General features: G+C 51.4%; 1 protein-coding gene and 1 long non-coding RNA gene across 6 annotated transcripts in view; one reads left to right on the plus strand and one right to left on the minus strand.

The window, feature by feature from the left end:
- Window positions 1–343: 343 nt before the first annotated feature.
- Window positions 344–3,827, plus strand: LOC144378497 (uncharacterized). The gene is made up of 2 exons (XR_013440218.1): window positions 344–975; window positions 3,086–3,827. It is a non-coding gene; the product is annotated as an uncharacterized LOC144378497 (long non-coding RNA).
- An 850-nt stretch (window positions 3,828–4,677) lies between these two features.
- Zc3h7b (zinc finger CCCH-type containing 7B) overlaps window positions 4,678–22,932 on the minus strand; it is a 51,237-nt gene continuing 32,982 nt past the window's right edge. For 4 of the 5 annotated variants that reach the window (XM_040277491.2, XM_040277484.2, XM_078052679.1 and 1 more), the window contains 13 exons: window positions 22,164–22,222; window positions 21,316–21,475; window positions 20,707–20,868; window positions 18,662–18,867; window positions 17,236–17,336; window positions 15,198–15,379; window positions 12,476–12,561; window positions 9,035–9,168; window positions 8,772–8,877; window positions 8,562–8,670; window positions 8,158–8,291; window positions 7,892–8,055; window positions 4,678–7,506 (listed from right to left, as the gene is read on the minus strand). In XM_040277491.2, the coding sequence (XP_040133425.2) occupies window positions 7,251–7,506; window positions 7,892–8,055; window positions 8,158–8,291; window positions 8,562–8,670; window positions 8,772–8,877; window positions 9,035–9,168; window positions 12,476–12,561; window positions 15,198–15,379; window positions 17,236–17,336; window positions 18,662–18,867; window positions 20,707–20,868; window positions 21,316–21,475; window positions 22,164–22,222 (1,859 nt within the window). In that variant the 3' untranslated portion in view covers window positions 4,678–7,250. The remainder of the gene's footprint in view (window positions 7,507–7,891; window positions 8,056–8,157; window positions 8,292–8,561; window positions 8,671–8,771; window positions 8,878–9,034; window positions 9,169–12,475; window positions 12,562–15,197; window positions 15,380–17,235; window positions 17,337–18,661; window positions 18,868–20,706; window positions 20,869–21,315; window positions 21,476–22,163; window positions 22,223–22,932) is intronic. The other variant, XM_040277486.2, reaches the window with a different exon arrangement.

The raw sequence follows: 22,932 nt of genomic DNA on the forward strand, positions 1-22,932 counted from the left end.
AGCACGTGGAGCCACAGCGCCAATCCTCTGACAGAGAACCCGGCCTGTTATCTAACTTTGCAAAGGGAAGTTCTCCCCCAGGCTGGGAGCCATAACCAGGGCTGCCAGATGAGAACGGTGAGCAGAGCTCCACGCCCACATGGAGCATGCCCACATCAAACCTGCATGACACTGAGGTGGGGCAGAGGAGTTCTGGAGCCCCAGGCGCAAGGGAGAGAAGGGCACACCATGGGAACCATCCCAGGCTGGGACCAGAGGCCCCAGGAAGAAAGAATGGTAGACAAGACCAGCACCCCAGGCAGCTCAGCACAAAAGATGGCATGTGTGGCAGGTTCCAGGACATAAATGGCATTGTGCATTCATGTGTGAGCTTGTGTGCCTCAAGGGGTTGTGGCATGTTGGGACAGTATGTATGTGCTATGCACACGTGCCTTCAAAGCACACAAGTGTACATGTGGCATGCATAATTGGAGCTTTATACCATCTGCAGAGCTTGAAGCCTGTTCTCCAATTGGAAATGACAAAACCTGCAGCCTGAGATTCTCTTGTCTTCCAAGGAGGGGCGGGGGAGAGGCAGGACCCTAGAAGATGAGTTCAGAGATGGCAGGTAGGGTGGGCACTGAAAGGAGGGCAACCCTGCAGACTTGGGTCAGGCTTTACTGATGATAAGTCCTGCTTCCCAGTCTGCCACGAGGACTTCATTGGCAATTGGTTGTTTTCCCTTCCCTATCCTCCCACTAGGATGCTGTCTGACCTCTGTGGTCCCCACCAGCACTTGAATGTATGAGTGAAGCCAAGGATCTGTATGTTGCCATCCTTCTGACCAGCATCACAGTGAAGCCAGACTTGGCCAGGGATTCTTGAGTCTGCCATGGTGTGGAATCTTGGACAAGCCAGAAAACAATTCTGGGTCTCGATTCCAAAACTACTGACTACATTCTCTGATTTTAGTTCCATGGCTATGGGTTGGATACAGTAAGTATCTGTTTTTCTCCTCTGTGGCTGATCAATACCACATCCTTCACTACTCTCCAATATTGCATTTTAAACAGAATCAAAAATACTCCAGGAGAGTCTTATGGCTTCTTCCCTCCCAACCATCCTCAACTTCTATTTGCCTTCCTTTCCTCCATAATAATCCTCCCCAAATTTTGTTGTTTTCCCCAATTAACTAAAAATTAATTTTGAATTAAAAAACCCCAGTGCATGGCTTAAAGCTCAAACCCTTTGATAAAGTATACTTTAGAAACATCATTTCTATCCCTGCCCCTTCTCCTCTTAAAATTTTAAATTATTTCTCTCTTCACTGTTTATTTTTGCAACAGAAAGTATATATGTAAAATTTTTAATTACATATTTTGAAGAGTCATATGTTTTGATCAGTGGAAGGTACTTTGTAACCACAAAGGGAAGTTCCCCTTCCTGCTCTATTCCCAGCCAGAGCCTGGTGGCTCTGCACACTGTGGGTAAGGGTAAGGACAGGCCTGGTGTGCAGGCTGCCTTGAGTGGGCCTGTGATTTGCAGGTGGGGCTGACTTAAGCTGGGCTGGGTGTGATACCAGTACTTGGCCCAAGAACTTTCTTTACCATAAAACTAGATTTAGTACAAAGGTGGAGTGGACAGACACCCACAGAGCATGATTTCAGTGAACTACATATCTCAAAAACACCCTCCTGCTGCATGGCATTTCCTTCTTGGAGATTCACTCCTGTGAATTTCCTACAGACTCATAAATGTCCTAAGCCTCACAGACCATGCATGCATGCTCACCACATACTATGCCTTCCATGTGTCCCCCAAAAGCTCATGTAGCTTTATAAGAAGAGAACTAGCACATTTGTTCTGTTTCACATGATATTCTCCACCTTGTTATGCAGCAAGAAGGCCCTAACTGGATGCTGAGCCCATATGATACCATGCTCTTGGACTTCCAGCCTTCAGAACCATGAACCAAGCAAACTTCTCTTTTTCTTTCTTTCTTTTTTTTTTTTTGGTACAGGGGCATTTCACCACTAAGCCCTTTCTATTTTGAGACAGGGTCTTGCCAAGTTGCTTAGGTCCTCATGAGACTGGCTTGGAACTCACATCCTCCTGCTTCAGCCTCCTGAGTTGCTGGGATTTTTTTGTTTTGTTTTTCCCTCTTTTGCAGTATTGGGGATGGATCTCAGGGCCTGGCACATGCCAGGAAAGTACTCTAGAAGTGAGATACGTCCTCAGCACTTTTTATTTTCTTTTGAGACAGAGTCTTACTAAATTGTGAGGCTGGCCTTAAACTTGCAATCCTTTGGCTCTTCCTGAGAGTTGGGAAGCTTCTGTTCTTTATAAATTACCTTGTCTCAGGTATTTTGTTATATAACAACATATAGATTAATACATCATAAGTATAGCATCTGACTAGATCTGGTGAGTGTTCAAGGCTAAGTAACACACTCAGCCAGTTAACTCCCTAGCCCTAGAGTATTTCCATGACACTTACAATCCACATTGGTATCTCCTACTCTGTGCTCAAGCAGAGGCCCAGCAGTCAGCAGGGACCATATCAGGAGAATGTGGGGCCAGGGAAGGTTGCATACATACCTGGAGACATCCGGAGAGTCACTGGGAACAAGGTGTCCTTTATGTGCTGACAGGTATATCAGGGAAGCTGTACCCCAGGCAGGCGACCCTATGATTATTGAGCAGGAAGGTCCAGCCAATGAAGGACTGGGTCAAGAGCTTTTCACTGTGCCTTGTCCTCTCCTTGGCCAGTAGGGCATATTGGACTTCTAGGATCCAAATGAACATGCCAGAAGAGGTTGACACAAACTTACTGATCACCAATCAGATAGGTTGGAAGGCTCAGATAACCTTTCGCAAACAGCCTGGGTATATTTTCCAGGAGGTTATATAGGCTCTGGGGGTGAGGAATTGTGTAGATGAGGTTTGGACAGAACCCTCAAAAGCCTTCTCTGGAGACAAACAGAGCTGCCTGCAGGTCCCTGCCAGGCCCTGCACCTGTCCCAGGCTTCTCCATGGAAGCAGCATTCCCCAAGTGGAGGAGCTGATGCCCTGTGTTGGGGATACTTACTGCAGCCTCTACTTACAGGGCTGAAGACCAAGAAACAGACCTGTGTCCAACCACTGAGATTCAATCAATGGCACAAATATCAGCTACTGACTGTAAATATCCAGGTTACATAGTTACGTGGAACCACATATGTGAAATAAAAGAAAAAGAAAAATGCAGAATAGTAAGTGCACATTGACTGTAATGATGCAAAAATCTTCCATTTAGGATGGTCTCCCCAGCAGATGGCAGATTCCAGGGAGTTAATTTCTTAAGTAGTCTTACATCTTCAGGGTGTGGGTTGGGGTGGGTGTTAGGTAAGGTTTACCACCTGAGACTAACAAAGGCCCTAAGAGAATTAAAGGAAATTTACAAGAATTGAAGAATCTAGTCCACAGGGTTCACTTACTTACTCTTTCGTTTTGAGTTCAAGGAAGGTCCTGATGCAAGATCACATTCCCTCTAGCCTGAGGGCAGGTCTATTTCTCTTTTGGGAACTGTACCTGGCACACCACTTGGCTTTTTCACCATGGGGCTAGTGCTGCCTAGAATGCCTGAACGTCAGTGCCAAAGGAACCTTTGCCGATGTCCAGTTCCCAGGGTTTCTTGATCTTTTTTCTGCCTCTGTACCTGAGGGCTCTTGGAACCTTCTCTGAACCTCTCTGGACTGCAAGTGTGGTCAGACTTTCAGTTGCATCGAGAACAGACGTACTTTCTGCACAGTGCCTGGCACTAACGAGGTGCCTAATAAAGATGGCTGCTTCAGTTCCTCATTCCACCATTCATGAAGCCTTTGATGTCTGCTGCATACCTGGCCCAAACAATTCCCTGTCTTTGGGCAATTCACAGGCCCTGGGCCTCTTTCCTGGGGCCACTGCAGTTTAAGGCTATCTGGGGAGCACCCACTCTGGAACATGTGTAAGCCCTCCTCTCAAGAACCCCTTCACTACCTGTACCGTACACACACTCACACACACATACAAGTATCTCTCATGCAGCAGATACAGAACTCCTGATCTAATATACCTGCTCCTTTTATTTTGTTTTAGTTGTTGATGCACTCTTATTATTTATTTATATGTGGTGCGAAGGATCAAACGCAGTGCTTCACATATGCTAGGCAAGTTCTCTGCTACTGAGCCACAACCCCAGCCCATACCTGCTCCTTTTAAAGAGGAAGGAACTGGGCCCAGAGGTTGCAGTTGGGATCAAATTTCAAAACACAGTATGATCCCTCACCCTCCTGGAGGGGCCAAATCCAGAAAACACATAGAACCTACCATAGCACGTGATGGTAAATGCAGGGAGGTGTGGGTGTCCGTGGGCAGCCTCTAAGAGAGATGCAAGCAGGCTGCAGTCTTCTGGCAAAGGGCAGCTCCTTCCTGGGGCCATATGTATGGAGCCACCAAGGGGCTTTGGGAGCCCAGACTGGTGGGCCTCTTTGCATACAGGGCCACACGCTTGCCCCTCACCACTGGAAATGTCTGTCTGAGCCATTGCCAGCAGCAGCCAGCACTACTCCATGAGCACAGTGTAGTCCTGGGCCAGGCAGGAAGGAACAGGAGTGCAACACCTCAAGGACAGGGGTCAAAGGGCACACATTTATTTTCTAGAACAAAGGCCAAAGTAAGCAAGTTTCTTTCATTTTATTTTAAGAAGGACAAAAATTTGTTATTAAAACATCTACATTATTATCAAGATACTAGACCTTATGATATTTAATATTAAAGTGTGGTATTCTTAAAATTTTAATACACAGACATTTTAAAAGGACCATTAAATTGATTACTGCCTAGCTGAGAAATGCAGCATCCCTCCTCCTCCCACCCCGGCCCCATGTCCACCATGCCATCTTATCCCTGCCTGTTGTGGTGGGCATGAGTCCAGGTTGAACTCTGAGTCTCCCAGCCAGGGGCCCTGGAGGAGTCACATTTGAAATAGTTACCCTCATCATTAAAAGTATTTTCTGCACTACCACCCCCTGCCCTGCCTCACACTCTCTTCCCTCCCCTGTGGGGGATCCAACTCTGACCAGGTCAGGCCCTTAGATAGACAACAGGCTGAAGATAACATTTCTGAACTCCAATCTCATTTCTTGGGCTTTGGGGGAGACAAATATAAATCATTTTCTTTCCCTGAGCACTCAGGCTCTCTTCCCATTAGACAGGGGTGGTCTGGGAAACTATCAGATGAACAGGGTGCAGGTGGTGGCCACAGCTACCCCTACTGCCCACACCACCTCAGAACCATGGCTCCAGTTCCTGTCTCCTTGCAAACAGTCCAGTGATCCTGAAAAACCCTCCTAATCACGCAAGGATGGCTGCATTTTCTGGCCAAATTCTTTATCTTTAGCCCTCATTAGAAGTGATTCCTTGGATACCACACACATATATAATATTATATAGAGCGATATATTTAATACCTGTGTATATATGCATCACGGGGGCGACATATATACACACTAACAAGGCTGGTGACAACAGACTGCAACACCACAGATCAGGAGAACAAGTATCATTGACATTCACAGCCACCACCCCACCTTGGGTATGGTCTCTCCTCCCCTCCAGCCACACCACCAGCACCCAAATTGCAGTGCTGGCTTGCTGGGGGCAGGGGACAGGGGGCAGGAAATAGGAAAGGGTGCATGCCATGATTATTGGGAGAAGGTTGGGCAGCGGTGGCATGAAGAACAGGGTCCTCTGTGGCCTCCAGTGCCCGACATTGTATCATCACACATTATCAATCCTTGCTAGTGGAGAAATATGGGGTATTCCATTCTCTCCATCTCACTTCCCATAGCCTTAGCCCCTGGTTCCTTCTGGGGGTACCCCACTCCTTGTGCCAATGGTGTGGGGGATTCTGGAATGTCTGGGGAACCAGGGGAGGCTGGGTTTGCCCATGGTGGGTGGGATGGAGGTGGGGTACACACAGACATCTCACAGGATGGGAGAGGCCTTGATGGGTGGGGGCAGGGGCTGGAGATCAGCTGGGGTCCCAGGCAGCCGGCAGGGTAGGGGATCAAGGAGGGGCAGGGGTAGATGGGCATATTGGTAAGTCTTGGGGAGAGGAGGTGGTAAGTCCAGGAAGGAGGGGTCATGTTCTATCCTGGAGTGGCCAGCCCATGGAGCCCAAGGTCAAGTCTCCCTTTTCTCCACATCCCCTCATTCGATTCCCCTCCCCATGCCCTGTGCCTTATATAGAACCTGCCCTTTGCCACTTTTCCCTGAGTGGGTATGGGGATGTAACCTCTGCTGCTCACTGCAATGACCATCCTCAGGACAGCCTGTCCCTCTGTGGGGTGCTGACATGACCAGCCCTTCTCTGAGCAACATTTCCTTAGCCCTCAAGGGCACTATATGGGGCCCTAGCCACACACTGATTCAGAGACGGTCCCAGCCCCACCAAGAAGCACAGAGGCTCTAAGTGAACAGTGTTTTCATCCATCTCTGCCTTGTGCTAAAGGCTGAGACCCTGGACAGATCACTCCTCCTGCTAGGACTCTTCCTTTTCTGAAAAATGGGGTTTGGGCTAGGTCAGTTCTGAAGGCTGAGGATGTATAATCTATGCTGATGGCCTGGGAGGGAAAGAGGCCGGGGTGACAGTCCAGAATCCTTAGTCAGGCTCCAGAGATCATCTACCCAACTCCTCCCACCTTTCCAACCAGAGGGGAAACCGAGTCCCTGGTGGTAAGTGACCATTATAGTGTTCCCAGGTCCATCTTGGATCTGCATTTTAAAGCTAATTGGGGCCTCTTGCCCTTGTCCTGATCTGCCCCCAGGAAGTGGGGGGGGGAGAGGGAGAAGGACCCTCCTGCTGCAGATTCAAGTGGGGACCCCAGGCTCCCCAGCCCTGAGCGGCCCCCTTTAGGAGCAGACACAAGTTAAAGCTGTAGGTTGAAACTGGAGGGGTCAGTCAGGCCCCTCCCTCTCCAACCAGGAGAGTTGTGGGGGTGGGGGAGGGTCTGCCCAGGTTTCAGCAGGATGAGGACCTTGGGACCCTTGAGGCTGCAGCTCGTGCACCTGGATATGCACACCTGGGGCGGTGGGGGTGGGGGAAGGATGGCACCCCAGGGGGCCAGGGGCTGCCTGATGAGGGAGGGTGTCCCCCCACCCCAGCTGGCCTGCCCTGACCCTTTCATCCGGCCCTCCTTCCCCATCCCCAACCCCTACCCCAGGATTTTGCCCATGGCCAAGATCTGACCCTACTCTCCGATGGTGGTGACAGCAGCGGCACCAGCAGGGGCTTCTGGGGTGGCACCAGCAGTGTCCCCATCCTCTTGCAGCAGGAAGTTGTATTTGCCGAAGTCGTCATCCCGTGGGCACAGAAGCATATCCTTGCGGGCCTTGGCCAACTTCTGCTTCAGCACCTCACGCCGGTCTAGCCACTCGTTGAGCTCTTCCTGTCCATGGGCGCAGCGGCACTTGTCCCCATCTGGGCAGGTCTTGCCCTTCTGGAGCCTGTGGGCATCAGGAGGCTCAATGCTCAAGCTCTGTGCCTTCCTGCTCCAAGCTGTGGGACCTGGGGTCAGCCACTTGAACTCCCTCCAAACAAGCCCTTCCCTGGGTAGCTTTAGCCCCAGCTCAGTAGCACCTAGATGATTGGCCCCTTGGCAATCTGAGCCAGGGCCACAGAAAAGGGGACTAGGCAGATCTGAGCCCACCCCCCAATCCTGCCCCACCCCCACCACTCAGGGCTGTATTCAAACCCAAGACATACCAGGCCCTAGAGGCCATCTCTAGGCCAAGAGGAGCCAGAACTGGCCAGTGTATCCATGTCCATGCAGGCCCACCTGCATCCCACCAGGCCCTGCTGTGTTGCCCCGCCCTGCCCTTCTTGGAGCACCTGTCACAAAGCCGGAACTCGCCCATGGGGAAGCGATAGGCCCAGCCGCTGGCATCACTGTCCGATGTGAAGACCTTTTCCTTGTGCTTCTCGGACTGTATGTGCTGCTGCCACTGTTTCTTGCTGTTGCTGTTCTTGCCACAGAGCCAGCAGTGGTAGCCCATCTGGGGGCACAGTCGCTGTGGGTGCCAGCTCCCCACCTGCCCGCCAGCCAGCCCTTCCAGGTTGCCCTCCTGGGTCAGGTATAGGCCATGGCCCAGGCTTACCATGATGTCGGCGTAGTCTGTGGGCATCTGGATCTGCTTCTCTCCTTCCCGAGAGCTGATTGGGGTCCCTTCCCCAGGCTTTCCTGGGTTGTGTTTTTTCAGCCACATGTCATAGGTCTGTTGCATGTCCAGGACTGACCAGGGGACAGAGTACCTAGTGAGGGGGCTTCCCTATCATCCAATGGGCAAAATGGATCTATTGAGGAGAATGGATCCATGATCCCCGTTGGACTTGGGAGCCATGGGATTCCAGGCTCTGTTGCTAAGCTACCCACACCTTGGAGCCTGGTCAACTGGAGGCATGGCCTGCTGAGGCTGGAGAAACCCCTGGGAGGCAGAGGGAAGCCCAGCAAGCCTGGAGGGGTGTCTAGCAGAGAGGAGCGGGGGGCAAGTCTGCCACTCACTCTTATTTTCCTTCATGAATGTCCACATGTCCCTCTCCTCAGGACTGTGTGCGAAGGAGCAGTTGCCCACATATTGGCACTTGCGGCCATTCTGCGCATGGATGCAGAGCTGGGGGAAGGGAGCAGGAGAACCCGTTGAGTCCCACCTACGGCAGGAAACACTTCAGGGCCCACAATCCCTGCCCAACCTGTACTTGCCCCCAAGCTCACATCATATTGCTGTGGGAAGTTGCGAATGGATGGCAGTGGCCTCACTGACACCCATTTCCTCTTGGCCTTGGACATCACCAGAAGGACTCGCCGTTCCTTGGTCCAGCTATAGGACAGAGAAGGAAGCCAGTGTAGAGAGCTTGGGGTGAAGCCTCAGAGCTGTGTGACCTCCTCAGAGAGCCCTGGCCTGAGTCTTTGTCTCTTCACCCATAGTGCATGGGTGGGCCCCATCCTGCCCAAGCCCCTGGCTGGTACCCGCTCACCAGTGACGGGCCTTGGCACTGCAGTACTTGAGTTCCTTGTCAGGTTCCACCACCTGCCCGTTCCTCCAGCATTGGCCACACACAAACTTCATCTGTAGGTCAAAGGTACTGGGCCCATGTGTCCTTGGGGCACCCTGTATGGGGATGTGGGAGGGGTTGGTGACACTGCAGGTACCATGCTTAAGGTCCTGGGGTCTGTCACATGGGCAGCCTCTGGGAGTGCTAGGGTCACCCAAGTCTTAGAATGGGCTGGTCCACTCCTTGGTTCTACTGACACAGTGATTTCCCAACTGTAGGTCCGTTGGCTTCTTGGTGTTGGAGCCAGGCCAAGAATGGGGCTCCTGTTTCCTGACCAGGGGATCTTTCTGCCTTCCCTGGCTGGTTCCCACCTTTCCTCACTCCCTGAACAGCCTGCTCTGTGAAGCTGCTGCATTTCCTGGGGCTCCTCCTGCCTTTGTACACACTGTTCTCTGTGTCGGGAATTCCTGGCCTCCATTTGTCATCCAACTTGCTTTAGAAACTGTCCTTCAAAATTCAGTTCAAGCTCCACTTCCTGTAGGAAGTCCTCCCTGGAGCCCTCCTGGCAAAGGTGTCCCTTTTGTGAGCTCCCACAGTTGCTGAACCACTGATTTGGTCAGGAGTGCTGAGCCTGTAGAGAGCAGGAGTCCCAAAGGTGGGGTGGGCAGAGTGGATTCCACCTTGGGCAGCCCTGGACTCTGGCCCCTCCCCCATCCTCTGTCTTGCACCCCTGGAACAGGGCAAAAGGTCAAGAAGTGGGAAAAGTGCACACCCCATGACCATGGCCAACCTGATACTCTGTGAACCCTCCAGCCATCCCCCTTCCCTCCTGTTAGCTAAAGCCTCCCCGTTCTCCTGGGATCCTAGGGTGTGGAGTTACCCCTTTGGACAGCCCATGTTTCTCCAGACTGGCAAGTACATGTATCCTGCTATGGCAATTACCCCAGGACAGGAGCTATGGCCCACACCCCTGTGACCCAGCAAGCCCAGACTAGGGCTTGCCCTGGAACAGGGAAGAGCTCTGTCCTCAATACTGACTGACCCCTGGTCTGGCACTGGGTAAGCTGCAGCCTGGCTCAGCCTCAGGATAATGCACATTAATCCCAGGAGCGAGGGACTGGGATGAATAACTAGGATGTAGGGAGCAGGCAGATTACCCACACGCTCATGATTTCTGGATGTTCCTCTTGATTGTCACGAGATGCACTAAAAGGAAGGTACTATTCCCATTTCACAGCTGAGGTAGTGGGGTGCCCAGGGGTGTGGTGGCTCAGACCTTGCTCCAAAGAACAGCCACACTGGTTCTGAGCTCCTAACAGGCTCAGGCATGGTGCCCACACTTCATAACCACGTGGTCTCACCAGCTTCCTGATAACTCTCAGAGTGGGTGGGATCCTTCCCAATCCCATCTGATTAAGCAGAAGCAGGCTCAGAATGGTTACCAAACTCCCTCAGGTAAGTGGCCTGAGGACAGGGGTTGGGTCTCAGGTGGGCATTTGTGCTTCTTTCTCTGAGATGGCACTGATAAGCTGCAAGCACCCGGCCCAAGCTGCTTCAGCCTGGTATCTACCTGTCCTTGGCCTCACGGAGCCAGTGGCCTCATCCTTCAGATAATAAGCAAGGAAAAGCCTCCTGCCTGGGCCACAATTGGCCTGGCATAGATTTCCTATTCCTGAGCCAGGCCTCAGCATGGTAACTTGGGTGAGCAAGGTGGGACATTTGGCAGCAAGAAGGCGATAAAGCCCTTCATGGTACCTGTGGCCAGCTATGTTTACTGATTGTCCTGGGTATCCCTGGAAGCACCACTGGTCAGGAAGGAGGGATGTGGAGTCAGAGGGAAAGAGAGTTTGGGATTTGAAGGCTAGGTGGCTGGTTCTGCCTGAGCCCTTGCTGCTTTCCTGCTGGGCTCCTGGCCAGGAGCAAAGAGATCAGGTGGAACAGGGGTTGGCCAGGAAGTGGAGAAAGAGAGAAAAGGACCAGGAACAAGGAGGCTAGAAAAGGAAGGCCCAAGGGGACAGGCAGCCGTACTGGCAAGCCTAGCCTGCTCCTCCGTCCCTTCCCCATTCAGGCAGGCCTCATAAGGAGTTAGGGGACCCAACTCTTCCTGTTTGGTTAGTGGATAGGTCTGGCATGGATGAAAGTATTATCCTCAGGTGTGGACAGAACAGAGGGCTCACCTTATACACACTGTCTCCTAGTCCCAGAGACCACCCTTCTAAGACTAGTGTCCACAATGCCATCTACAATTACAGTGATCTCACAGGCTAAGGAGGCATAAGCACAGGGGCAGGGCAAGGCCTAGCATGTAACAGGGGGTTGATATGCTGCAGCTTGGATCCGCTCTGCAAGCCTCACCCCCACCGTAATGCTGGGCGAGGCAAGGTTTGATGATGAGGAACCCGATGGTGATGGGGTGAAAGGAACGGTGCAGGGCAAGCTCTAGGCAAAATGTCAGTGAACCTGGACTTGCGCCTTGGCAAGTCTCTAACATGCTGCAAGCCTCAGTTTCCCCATCTGCAAATTGAGAACTTTAATCAAAGTTAAATCAAGTTATCAATGTTTAACCAAATTATCACCAGTAATAGGACAAACAGAGATAATATTCTCTGAGAACATGTTCTTGTCCCTGTGGCATGAGGAAGCTGCACATGATCCCACAGGGAAAGACCTATTACAAAACCACTGGCTCTTCAAAAACATCTGTGTCACAGAAGACAAATTGAGGAACTGTTTTAGTTTAAGGGGACTAAAGAGACAACAACAACCACACACAGAATTTTAGGAATAATTTATAAATCTGAATAATACTTTTGTATCAATGTCAATTTTTCCTGTAAGAAAGGGTCCTTTTTTGGTACTGATGATTGAACCCGGGATGCTTTGCCACTGAACTACACCCACAGCTCTTTTTTTTTTTTTTTTTTTTAATTTTTGAGACAGGGTCTCACTAAACTGCTGAGGCTCACCTGAATCTTGTGTTCCTCCTGCCTCAGTTCCCTCAGTCACTGGGATTAAAGGTGTGCACCATTGCACCTGGCTAGTGTCCTTATTTTTAAGACATATGCATGGAAGCATTTCGGGTAAGAGGACATCATATCTGCAATGTACTTTCTAATGAGTAAAGTGAAAAGGTGTGCACATTTATGTATATAACTAGATATGGGTATATGTATACACACACATTCAGAACAAAGCACAAGACACACACACAGAGAAACAAAGACAGATGACACAGACTACAAAGCAAGTGTGGGACATGGAAAAACGTTAGCTTCTGGGGAATTCAGAAAGGGTGTACATGGATTCTTCATACTGAATCTTACAACTTTCCAGTACATATGAAATGAAATTACATCAGAGTAAAGGAATAGGCTAGACTTTGTGGGGCCTGATCCCACCCTCAGTGCCAATCCTGGGCCTTACCAAGCTGCTGCTGGCCTTTCCCGCATGGGCTTCCATCTGCTGCCAGTATTTCTTGGATTCCTGAACAATGTCTTCATGGGTCATGCCTGGGGAGGGTGGGGGCAGACACAGGTGTCCCTGAAAGGACTTGGCAAGGAGAGGTAAGGCGTCTGCGGGGTACCTGTGCCACCTGAGGCTCAAGTGAAGGAGCCTCACCCGAGTCAGGTCAGGCCAGGCCACGGTAAGACTCAGGATGCAGGGAATCCACTCATTCTCCCTAGTCAGTTTGCTCATCTGCAACATGGGAACAAAGGCCACCCCCTCCATTCCCCTGTTGGTATCGACCTCTCCTGGGCCTGCTACTCAGCACCCTTTCTTGACCCCACCTCCTCCCTCAGTGGGGGTTCAGGCCTGACCCTGCTTAAAGCCCCTAGCCCACCTAGCTCACCAGCTCACGAAGTTGTCATGGCTCTTCACTGCCAGTCTCCAAAGGGCAAATGCTGCAGATTGGTGGCCTGGACCCTCCCTGGATTTCCATCAGCTTCAGACCCTGGAGCCTCAACCCTACCCTGCCCCATTCACTGCCACAGTCCCTGCAGATAGTCTTCCTCCTTCCTTGGGGGCCTTCTGCCTTGCTGTTCCTTCTGCCTGGAACAGCTCTCTGCCCTTCTCTCAAAGAACCATGCTCCCCCATCTGATCTAAAATGCTCCCCCGTGGCCCTGTCCTCTTGCTCTTCTTTACTTTCCTCAAGGAACCTACACTGAGAGGTCTAGCTCAGCACCTCTTCCTAACTCCTTCACTCTTTCTAGTGCCTTCCCACAATTTGCTTTCCACTTATTCTGTGAATACTGCCCCAAAGCAGCTACTCATCTGGGCCACCCAAAGCACTTTACACCCAGATTCTTGCTGATGATCTGCAATTGTGTATCTATAGCCTAGACCTCTCCTGTGAACTTCCAACCTCCCACATCTAGCTGCCTGCTCAACATCTCCACTTGAATTCCCACAGGCAGCCCAGACTCCCTGTCCCATGCTGAGCCTTGAGGTCACCCCCCCCAAACTTCCTTCTTCTATAGCCTCCCCTTTCTCAGAACATTCTTCCACATACTCTGACCTTGGAGTTGACCTTGATACCGTCCTTTGTTTCATACTTCACATCTGGTCCATCAACAAATTGTATAGGTTCTACTATCAAAATATACCTGGAATATGACTACTTCTGTCACTTCCACTGCCACCATTTGGCCTGAGCCACACCCTCACTCCTATCCCTGCTTCTGCTCTTACTCCTCTTTTCTTCACCCAGCAGCTAAAGCATTGTGAAAACAACGCTGCACATCACATTTAAAACAGTCCCTGAGCTTCACATTTAGGACAAGGCCAACTGCAGACACATGCTGCTTAATGATGCTGAAGCCTGAGAAAATGTGCTGTTGGGGACTGTCTCTTCTTTTGAATATTGCAGAATGCACTTACACAGACCTACAGAGTGGAGGTAAGTGCTCCACCGGGCCTCTTGATGTAATCAAGAGATGTGTAAACAAGATGTAAGACGCTCCTGCCAGTGTCACTGCTTTACAGCAAACTTTGATAAAAAAAAAAATAATAATAATAAAATGGGGTATATTCTAAAATTCCAGTAAAAAGTATAATCTAGGAAATACATAAACCAGTGACATGGTCTTTTTTTTTTTTGCACTAAAGCAATTTTTATTTTTATTTTTATTTATTTTTTTATTGGTTGTTCAAAACATTACAAAGGGACCACTGTTGTATATATAGTCCAGCACTGATTAGATTATCACTTTTTTCTTTTCTTTTTTTTTCCTCCACCTGTTTTCCCCTATATTTCTATTTAAGGCCAAGATACTCTTACACACTTGGGTCCCTGCAGACCCTGGAGCCTCAACTCTACCCTGCCCCATTCACTGCCATAGTCCCCACAGATAGTCTTCCTCCTTCCTTGGGGGCCTTCTGCCTTGCTGTTCCTTCTGCCCTTCTCTCAAAGAACCATTCTCCCCCATCTGATCTAAAATGCTCCCCCTGTGGCCCCGTCCTCTTGCTCTTCTTTACCTTCCTCATAGCACCGATGCATATCTGAAATGATACCACTATGGATTCTCAACGACACTGATTTTCTACACACACAAAATGCTGCTAACTAAATCAGGGGAGAAGTGCATGTCATAGGTCAGATGCGCTTCCCAAATTGGATATTGTGTCCTGCCCCCTTGTAAGTAAGTCATCTGGAGCAAGGGCCTTGACCAGTTCATGGCTGAATCCTCTGACACAGAGAAACTGCTCAATAAATCTCTCTTAGGTGAGCAAGTGGGTGAACATCTGTTAATCTGTGATGTAGAGATTGGGCTGGCACTTGCCAGGTGAGCAGATGGAGGCTAAGGGAGAGCCCCTTTACCTGACAGAGCCCCTTCATTCCCATGAAGCAAGTGGAAAGCTGGAGCAGGGGCCCGTCTACCCAGCTCTGCAGCCTGGCTTGTACTCCCTCTCCACCTGTGTTCCCCTGACAGTGCCCAGGTAGGGAGAAGCCTAGGATCCTCCAGGCCTAGAGGCTCCTCAACAGCAGGTCTTTGATTCCTCTTTGACATTTAGGATGCACCAGCTCCTCCAAAGAGTTTGCCCACCAGTATCCGCTTCCTGACATCGCTTCCATTGGCCATCATGCCCTGGGGCTTCCACCCAGCCAGGTCCCACGTCCCTTCACCTGCCCTGCCTGCTCCTTACCTGAGTACTGCTGCAGCAGCCAGACCTTGAGCTCAATGAAGCTGTGGGCAAAGTGGCAGCTGTCCTCACGCAGGCAGCCGTAGCGCACCTCGTGGCGGCACACGTCGAACTGGAAGTGCTCCTGGAACTGGCGGATCTTGGAGTACTTCAGGGAGGTGGAGCGGACGATGTGCACCAGACACCTGGTGGGCAGGTGGCGAGGACACAATGCTGACTGCAGCCCTCCCGACCCTCCACCTTCCTGGGCTGCTGCCCTTCCCAATGTCAGGCAATCCTGAGGGGAGAGACTTGCCTGTGGGTATTGTTGCCCCATTCTCTGATCCCAGAACGTGGTGGAACAGCAGATTGGGGTTGGGGTCCTGCACCCGGGCAGACTTAGGCCTGAAAGTCCCAGGTCTGCTTTACTAGTGCCAGCCTAGTAAAGCTTCAATTGAACAGGCTTCAACCCAGGGCCTGTTCCATCTGGAGCTGCCCAAAAGCAGAGGGTACCAGACCCCACCTGTCATGAGGCTAGGAGAAGGAGTGCCTCTGGGAGGGAGAGGGAACTTTTCCCTTAGGTTGTGGGCTGGATGCCCTTCCTTTGGGCCCAAAACTTTTCTTCCTTTTCTCTTTTAATTAACTTTTAAATTGGTGCTTTATAATTATACATACTAGTGGGGTACACTGTGACATATTTGTATATGCACATAACATAATTTGGTCAAATTCATTCTCTCTTTTTTTTTTTAGTGGGAGAGAAAGAGAGAATTTTAATATTTATTTTTTTTAGTATTTGGCAGACACAACATCTTAGTTTTTTTTTTTTTTTTTTTTTGTATGTGGTGCTGAGGATCGAACCCGGGCCGCACGCATGCTAGGCGAGCGTGCTACCGCTTGAGCCACATCCCCAGCCCCTCAAATTCATTCTCTAGTACTCCCTTTCCTTCCCCTGGCCCTCTTTCTCTATAGCTGTCCCTTCTATTTTCATGAGATTCCCCCCACCTTTTTTTCCCCTTGACTTTCTGAGTCTGGCTAATTTCACTTAATGCTTAAGTTCTGCGAATTTTCTGTGAATTACATAATTCATTTTTTATGGCTGAGTAAAACTCCATTGTGTATATATACCACATTTTCTTTATCCATTCATCTGCTGATAGACACCTAGGCTGGTTCTATAAATGGGCTATTGCAAATCTCACTGCTATAAACATGCATACAGCTATAGTACACTGATTTTAATTCCTTGGTGTAACTGGGTCATCTACTGGTTCCAGTCTTTTTCTTTTGAGGAACCTCCATATTGATTTCCACTGTGTTTGTTATAGTTTATCTTACCAACAGTGTATAGTGTTTCTTTCCCCCACATTCTTGTGGGCCAGGAATCTTTTTTTTCTTTCTTTTAAATTTTTATTTATTTTTATGTGGTAGTGAGTATTGAACCCAGTGCCTCATGTGTGCCAGGTACGTACTCTACCACTGAGCTACAGCCCCAGCCCTGGGCCAGGAATCTTAATGACCCTCACTGAAATCTAGGAATAGGATTGCCATTGATCTAACAGATGAGGAAACCCAGCGCTGCGCTGGCTAGTGCTTGAACATAAAGCCAGCCATGGGCCAGGCTGGGATTCAGACTCAGATGTGTCTGACTGCAGGGCCTGGGCTGCATACTGGGGCAAGGCCACAGCAAGCAAGAAGAGCAAAGGCAGCAATGCCAGATCCAACCCCATGCCTCCCATTCCCTGTCTGATGCTGACATCATAACAATGATGGATGCCAGACAAAGAGTCAAGGTGGTGCCCCGACTTGCCTGCCAACTAAAGCTGCTCCCAAGCTCAGCTTTCCCTTCTGTACAAGAGGGACAGTAACTCCTCCTCCAGAGGACTGCTGAGATAATCAAATACCTAAGACAATGGCTGGAATGAGTAGTTGCTCAATACACATGTTCCTGTCCTTCCAGGTGGAGACTGTCCTTTGTTTTGACACCCAAGTCTACTCTTAGTCCTCAGCCTTTCCCTAGCCATCAGAGCTGCCCCAGCCCCAGGATGCAGGACCTACTCACTTGTTGTTGTAGAAGCTGTGCTTGGCAGCTAGGTTGGAGCAGACAGATGGAGAATCCTTGGTGCCTTTGCTGATGATCCGGGGCTTGCTGTCAAAGCAGATCTGCCCAGGGAGGGGATGGGCTGGAACCCTGCGAGGCCACCTGGGGAAGGGGTAGGCTGGGACCCCACATGGGCACTTAGGGAAGGACAGCTGGTCCCTGAAAACCCTGCCCTAGGTCAGAGTGAGGAAGGAAATCCCAGGGTCGGTGGCACCCATGTCTCTGGCTCTAGTTCACAGATAACCTGGGCCCTGGCTCTCTCCCTCTCCCTCCCTCTGATCCTACCACTCCAAATGCCTGGAGCATGGGGTTATTCAATATCTCCGTGCCTCATTTTCCTCAACTGTAAACTGGGAATAACCATACCTGCTTTGTTCCACAGATTCACTATAAAAGTTGAAAAAAGATAAGAAGAAACTACAGGTGCTCTATAACTTGCATTCTGCCACCTGGCTGTGAGCCATGATTCCCAAGCCAACTGCTCCCCGAGTGGAGCTGGCCCAAGTACACCTGCTTTGAGGGTCAGGGAAGGGGCTGGCTGTGCAATGGATGAGCCACACCAAACCCTGCCAGCAATCCAGACCCCGAGCCCTTGCTCCACAGAGATGGACATGACAACGTCCCTTGACCTCAACAAATGAGATGAGCCAATTTCTCTCCCAAGGCCAAGCATGGTCTTCTGTGACCACTCTGGGGAGGGACTTGATGACAGCTCAGTAGAACTGCTGAGATCAGAGCTGAGCCCAGGGGGTCTGAGATGCAGAGACACGGGACATGCAGCAGGCATCAACGCTGGCACAGCTGGACTGGAAAGCGTGTCGAGGGCGGCATGAGGCACAAGGTCATGAACTCCTTGCTGAGTAGGATTAATCACACCAGGCCCACAAAGACATCCAGGGACAACCTGGATGAGCATCCCATCTGCCTGGTCCCAGGGGGGCTGGCCACAAGGACCAGCAGTGGCAGCTGACATTGAAAGGTGGGACTCACTCCAGGTCTAAAGCTTAGCTCTGCTCACGGCCTTCAGGCAGCTCCGTGCTTCCTCGAACCCCAGCATCACCATGCTTAAACAGGGACAGCCTGCCAGCATGGCCGGCAAGGTGGAAATGAGGATCTAAAGCCTGACAGGTGACTGTCAGGGAAGACGAGGTGGGAGGGTTACTATTTCTTTCTGGCCCTGGTTTCCACATTTTTAAAATGAAGGACTGGATAGGGTCCGGTCTCTAGTGAGAACAGTCCAGGGATCTACTGATTCTGCAGGCAGGTCTCCCATAGCCACAGGTTCCAGGACTGACCCCCCACAATGGCCCGTGCCCAGGAGCAACCCCAGCCCTGCGCGGGCCTTAGACTGTGGGGGAGGTAGTGGTGTAGGCAGGTGGGCAGGTACCTCACAGAGGAAGGTGAAGATGCCCTGGTGCTCCTTGAGGAGCTTAGCGATGGTGAGGCTGCCACGCTTGACACCCCCCAGTGGGTCGAAGAGCAGGTCACGGTTGAGGGTGCCCTTCCGCTCCTCGGTCCACACGTCGATCTCCTCCTGATGGTAGGCGAAGGTGCAGTTATCCCCGTACTTACAGTCCTGCTTGTTAATCATGTCTGCAAAGAGGCAACAGGACACACACGTTCTGCCAGGCAGGGACGGCAGCCTGCAACGCCCCCAGGATCCTGCTGTGGGCAGCAGGGCTCAGCTTTGCTAGGCTTGGTGTCCTCCTTATGAAGACACCTTCCAAAATGCCAACCAGACCCCTCTGTGCTGGACACCTGCAGAGCTTGGCCAACACTCCTGCCCACCTGCCCCCAGAGCATCTTCTTCTGTAGGACAAAAAGCATTCAAAAGGCTTATGGAAGTATGCAAGCCTCTATGTAAACGGAAAGGTTTTTTTTTGTTTTGTTTTGTTTTTAATTATTATTCACCAGGAAACTAACACTGCATGGTTCAGAGCATGGACTTCCAAGTCAGAGAAACTTGTGCTGGGACTCCTTGTCACTCCCTGCACTTTGGCTGTTTTCCCATGAGCAGAGGACACTGAGTTGTGGGGACTGAGGTCAAGGAGTTGGAGAGAGAAGTAGGCTCAGACCTGGGAAAACTGCCTTCCTGGGGTGGATCTGATGTTTTCTTCCCTTCTCCTCTTTCTAAGTTGGCCTTGACCCAAATTCCACTGGACCATACCACAAGGCAACATGGGACATAGACACAGAGAAGTGGGTCACATCCCTAGGTACAGGTGAGACAGGTGCAGGGAGAAGCATTGTGGGAAGGGGTTTCCCACACAGCATGTGCCACAGAGTCGACGGGAGGGTCAGTCTGTTTGGGGAGAGGTCAGGACAGAGGTAGGAGGAAGCAGGCATGGGTACCCGTAGGCCTGTTCAGTTTGGACTCAACCTAACTGACCACAGCAGGGCTTCAGGAAGGATAGGGAACTGGTCCCAAAAGCCTGGGTAGGTGACTGCCGCAGGCTGGGTCAGGAGACAAAGGCACTGCCTGGCAGACTCTCAAAGCCTTGGTCGCCTCATCCAGAACCGTGAGGACACAGGTTGGTGAGTGCAGAAGAAGCACTGTGCTCTAAAGCACTTAATGATGTCACAACGTCACACACTGCCATGTGGACTAGACCACATTGCTTGGTTGGGGAATAGAAGAAAGCAAATCAGGTACATGACAATGTCCATCCAAAACTAACCAGACTGCCATGAGACAGAAATGAGAAGAGTGACAATAATGTAATCAATCAAAAGGACTTTTTTTTAATACTGGGGATTAAGCTCAGGGGTACTTTACCACTGAACCACTTCCCCAGCCCTTTTTATTTTTGATTTTTGAGACACTCTCCAAGTTGCTTAGGACCTTGTTAAGTTGCTGAGGTTGGCCTTGAACTTGTGATCCTTCTGTCTCAATCTCCTGAGTTTCTGGGATTACAGGTGTGCACCATCATGCTGGCTAAGAACTGACGTATGTCAAGCCTTAATGCTCTCTGTGCATTCTCTCCACAACCCCCTAGTAGCCTTCTGGGTCCTTACAGTGGTAAGAAGTCAGTGATCCGTGAACTGTAGGACCCTCGCACTTGACAGCACAGGCCATCAGAGGGCTCCAGATCCATGCAATGTCCTGAATGTTTCCCATGGGTCTCTGGAGCCCGTCAGGACAGGGGATGCTCATTCTGACACGGAACGTGGGCCTCAGAGCTCAGCTTCCTCGCCTCTCTTATGCTGTATTTTTTATACCTTTATTTTATTTATTTATGTGGTGCTAAGGATTGAACCCAGTGCCTCACACGTGCCAGGCAAGTGCTCTATCACTGAGCGACAGCCCCAGCCCCCTCACCCCTCCTACAAATGTGATGACCACACCTGTTCCACTGCCTGCCAAGCCACAACAGTGTCTGGGGTGAGAGGAGCCAGGCTCTGGTTTTTCACTGGTCCTGTTGCAAACCTCACCTTTGCACAAGTAGTAGGAGCCCACGAAGCTGGTCTTGGTGGGCCGAGGTCGGATCCGCTTCCAGCTCTGGTCCTCGGAGCTCCGGAGCCGACCAAGTAAGATGTCCCGCTTACACTTATGCTCAAGGCCCTCACGATAGGTGTAGTCTCCCGCCCTGGGGCCTGTGAGCAGGGTGGACAGCAACAATGATTCCAGGTAGAACCACTGGGGCCCAGGCAGGGGTGGGAACTGGAAAAGCTGCCCTCATCTGGGCCTCCCCAGCTCCTGCCATACCCCTCCTTGCTATGTGCTGCCTAAAGATGGGGTCAGTGTTAGAGGCCCGCCCCCCCAAGGAGTCCATTCTCCCCGCTTCCTTTCCACCACCACCACCACGACCTGTGGTGAGCCTGCCCATCTCAGAGTCTCTCCAGAGAGAGTTATGAAAACAGTGCTCAGCAGAGGACAGGCCTCAACCAGCACCCACACCTTCCCTTCCCGCCCTGGAGGGACTTCGTTTTCTGGTCCTGTCTCCCACTGACACCCAAAGGTCCTTCTGTTCTGGACCTCCAAGTCCTGAGATTGCTGGCATGTCTGGGGACAGAGGGGTGTGGCCTCAGATGTGACATTACCTGTCTTGGGGTAGCACAGCTGGCAGGCCTGCTTGAACTCATGGGTGGCAGCCAAGGGGTTCTTGATGAGCAAGGCAGTGTTGGGCATGGAGGGCTCTGGCTGTAACAGGAGGAGGTCGGCCATCTTGGGCTGAGTGACAGCTGGACCACCACGGCCAGCCTAGGCACCGAAGGTAGAGGGTGCTCTTTGATGCCACCATCCCACCCAAGAGCAAAATTGTAGCCGAGGGCCCTCCCTCTTCCTCAACCCTCCCTGCCCTTCTATTGTGGTCCAAGAGCCCAAACACCAGAACCAACCCTCAGAAGTCCTCAAGCTAGGCAGGTGCAGAGGTGACAGTAATCCTGGCTTACAACCTTTCCTTGAACCAAAGGTCAATGTGAACACAGAGAAGGAGCAGTGGCCCTGATGGAGGCCTCTGCATATGCCCTCCCAAGTCCTCAGCCATGAGCACGAAGGAAGACAAAACTCAGAGACTGGGTGACTTCCCCAGGCTCACACGACCCTCATCCAGGCTAAGGTCAGCGTATAGGCCTCCTCCTGGTCACACGCTCTTTGAAACTCAGAGCAGGCTGAGTCTGGAGATCAGGGCTGTGAATAATGCCGGGGAAATCATTTGAGGCGTCCAAGCAGGCAGGACAGGGAGTGTTCTGGGTACCCCCAGCACATGGCTAGTAAGGAAGGGCTAGGGGACCACCTTGGGTTCCTCCACTTTGAGGGTGCCTCTTCTTGGGGGCTGCAGCAACTCACCTCATACAGAGAACACAACTCCAGAGCCCACACCACTCCCTCCCCCGGCCCCCAGGAGGAATGAAAGGCCTGGTAGTGGAGTCCCATCCACGTTACTCACCGAGGGGGCTGGTTTCTGAGTACTGCTTGGGGGACGGTGGTCCTGTGAATTGTTCTCCTCTGGACAGGAAGAAGACACAGGGGTCACTTGCCCTGGCACTAAGGCCATGAGGGGCCATCCCAGGACTTCCCCTTGTGTCCATGGGGAAGTCCCCCAGACCACACATCCTCTTCTAATCTTGCTGATCCTGGACTCTGCCCTCTTCTCTATTCTCATGGCATAGCCCTGGGACAAAGAGGCTGCAGCCTCCTCATACTCCCCAGTCCACTGCTTAAGCCTTCTGGGTCTCCCCACTGCCCCGGGAGAAAGCCTGAGCTCTCAGCTTGGCCCATAGCTCCCCTGAGACCCTGTTCTACTCATGCTTCCCTTAGGCCCCTGTTCTGATCATTGACCAGCCCCTGACCCCTCCACCTCGCAGGGCGTGCCCCTGCACTCTCTGCCCAGCTGATGACCTTCTGCAAGACCTGGCCCCGCCATCACTTCCCCCTCAGCCTCTCTATTGTTCTCCCTCAGCTTCTCTATGTTCCTTCCACCCCTTATGTCTCAGTTTTAAGTGTCCCAGACTATGACTGACCTCTGAAAGCCAGTCCTACCAGGGCCCAGATGGGTCAGCTTCCTCTGACACCCAATCTAGTGGTGCTGAAGGAGCCTATGGTCTTGCACCCTGCTCCCAGAATCATTGCTGTGGGACCCCCTGGCCTGAGGCCCAGGGCCCTGGGAAGCTGGGCAGAGAGACCAGACTAGGGTGAGGGAGTCCTCAACTATCAGA

This window comes from Ictidomys tridecemlineatus, chromosome 6 (assembly GCF_052094955.1).
Source record: "Ictidomys tridecemlineatus isolate mIctTri1 chromosome 6, mIctTri1.hap1, whole genome shotgun sequence".
Taxonomy (NCBI): domain Eukaryota; kingdom Metazoa; phylum Chordata; class Mammalia; order Rodentia; family Sciuridae; genus Ictidomys; species Ictidomys tridecemlineatus.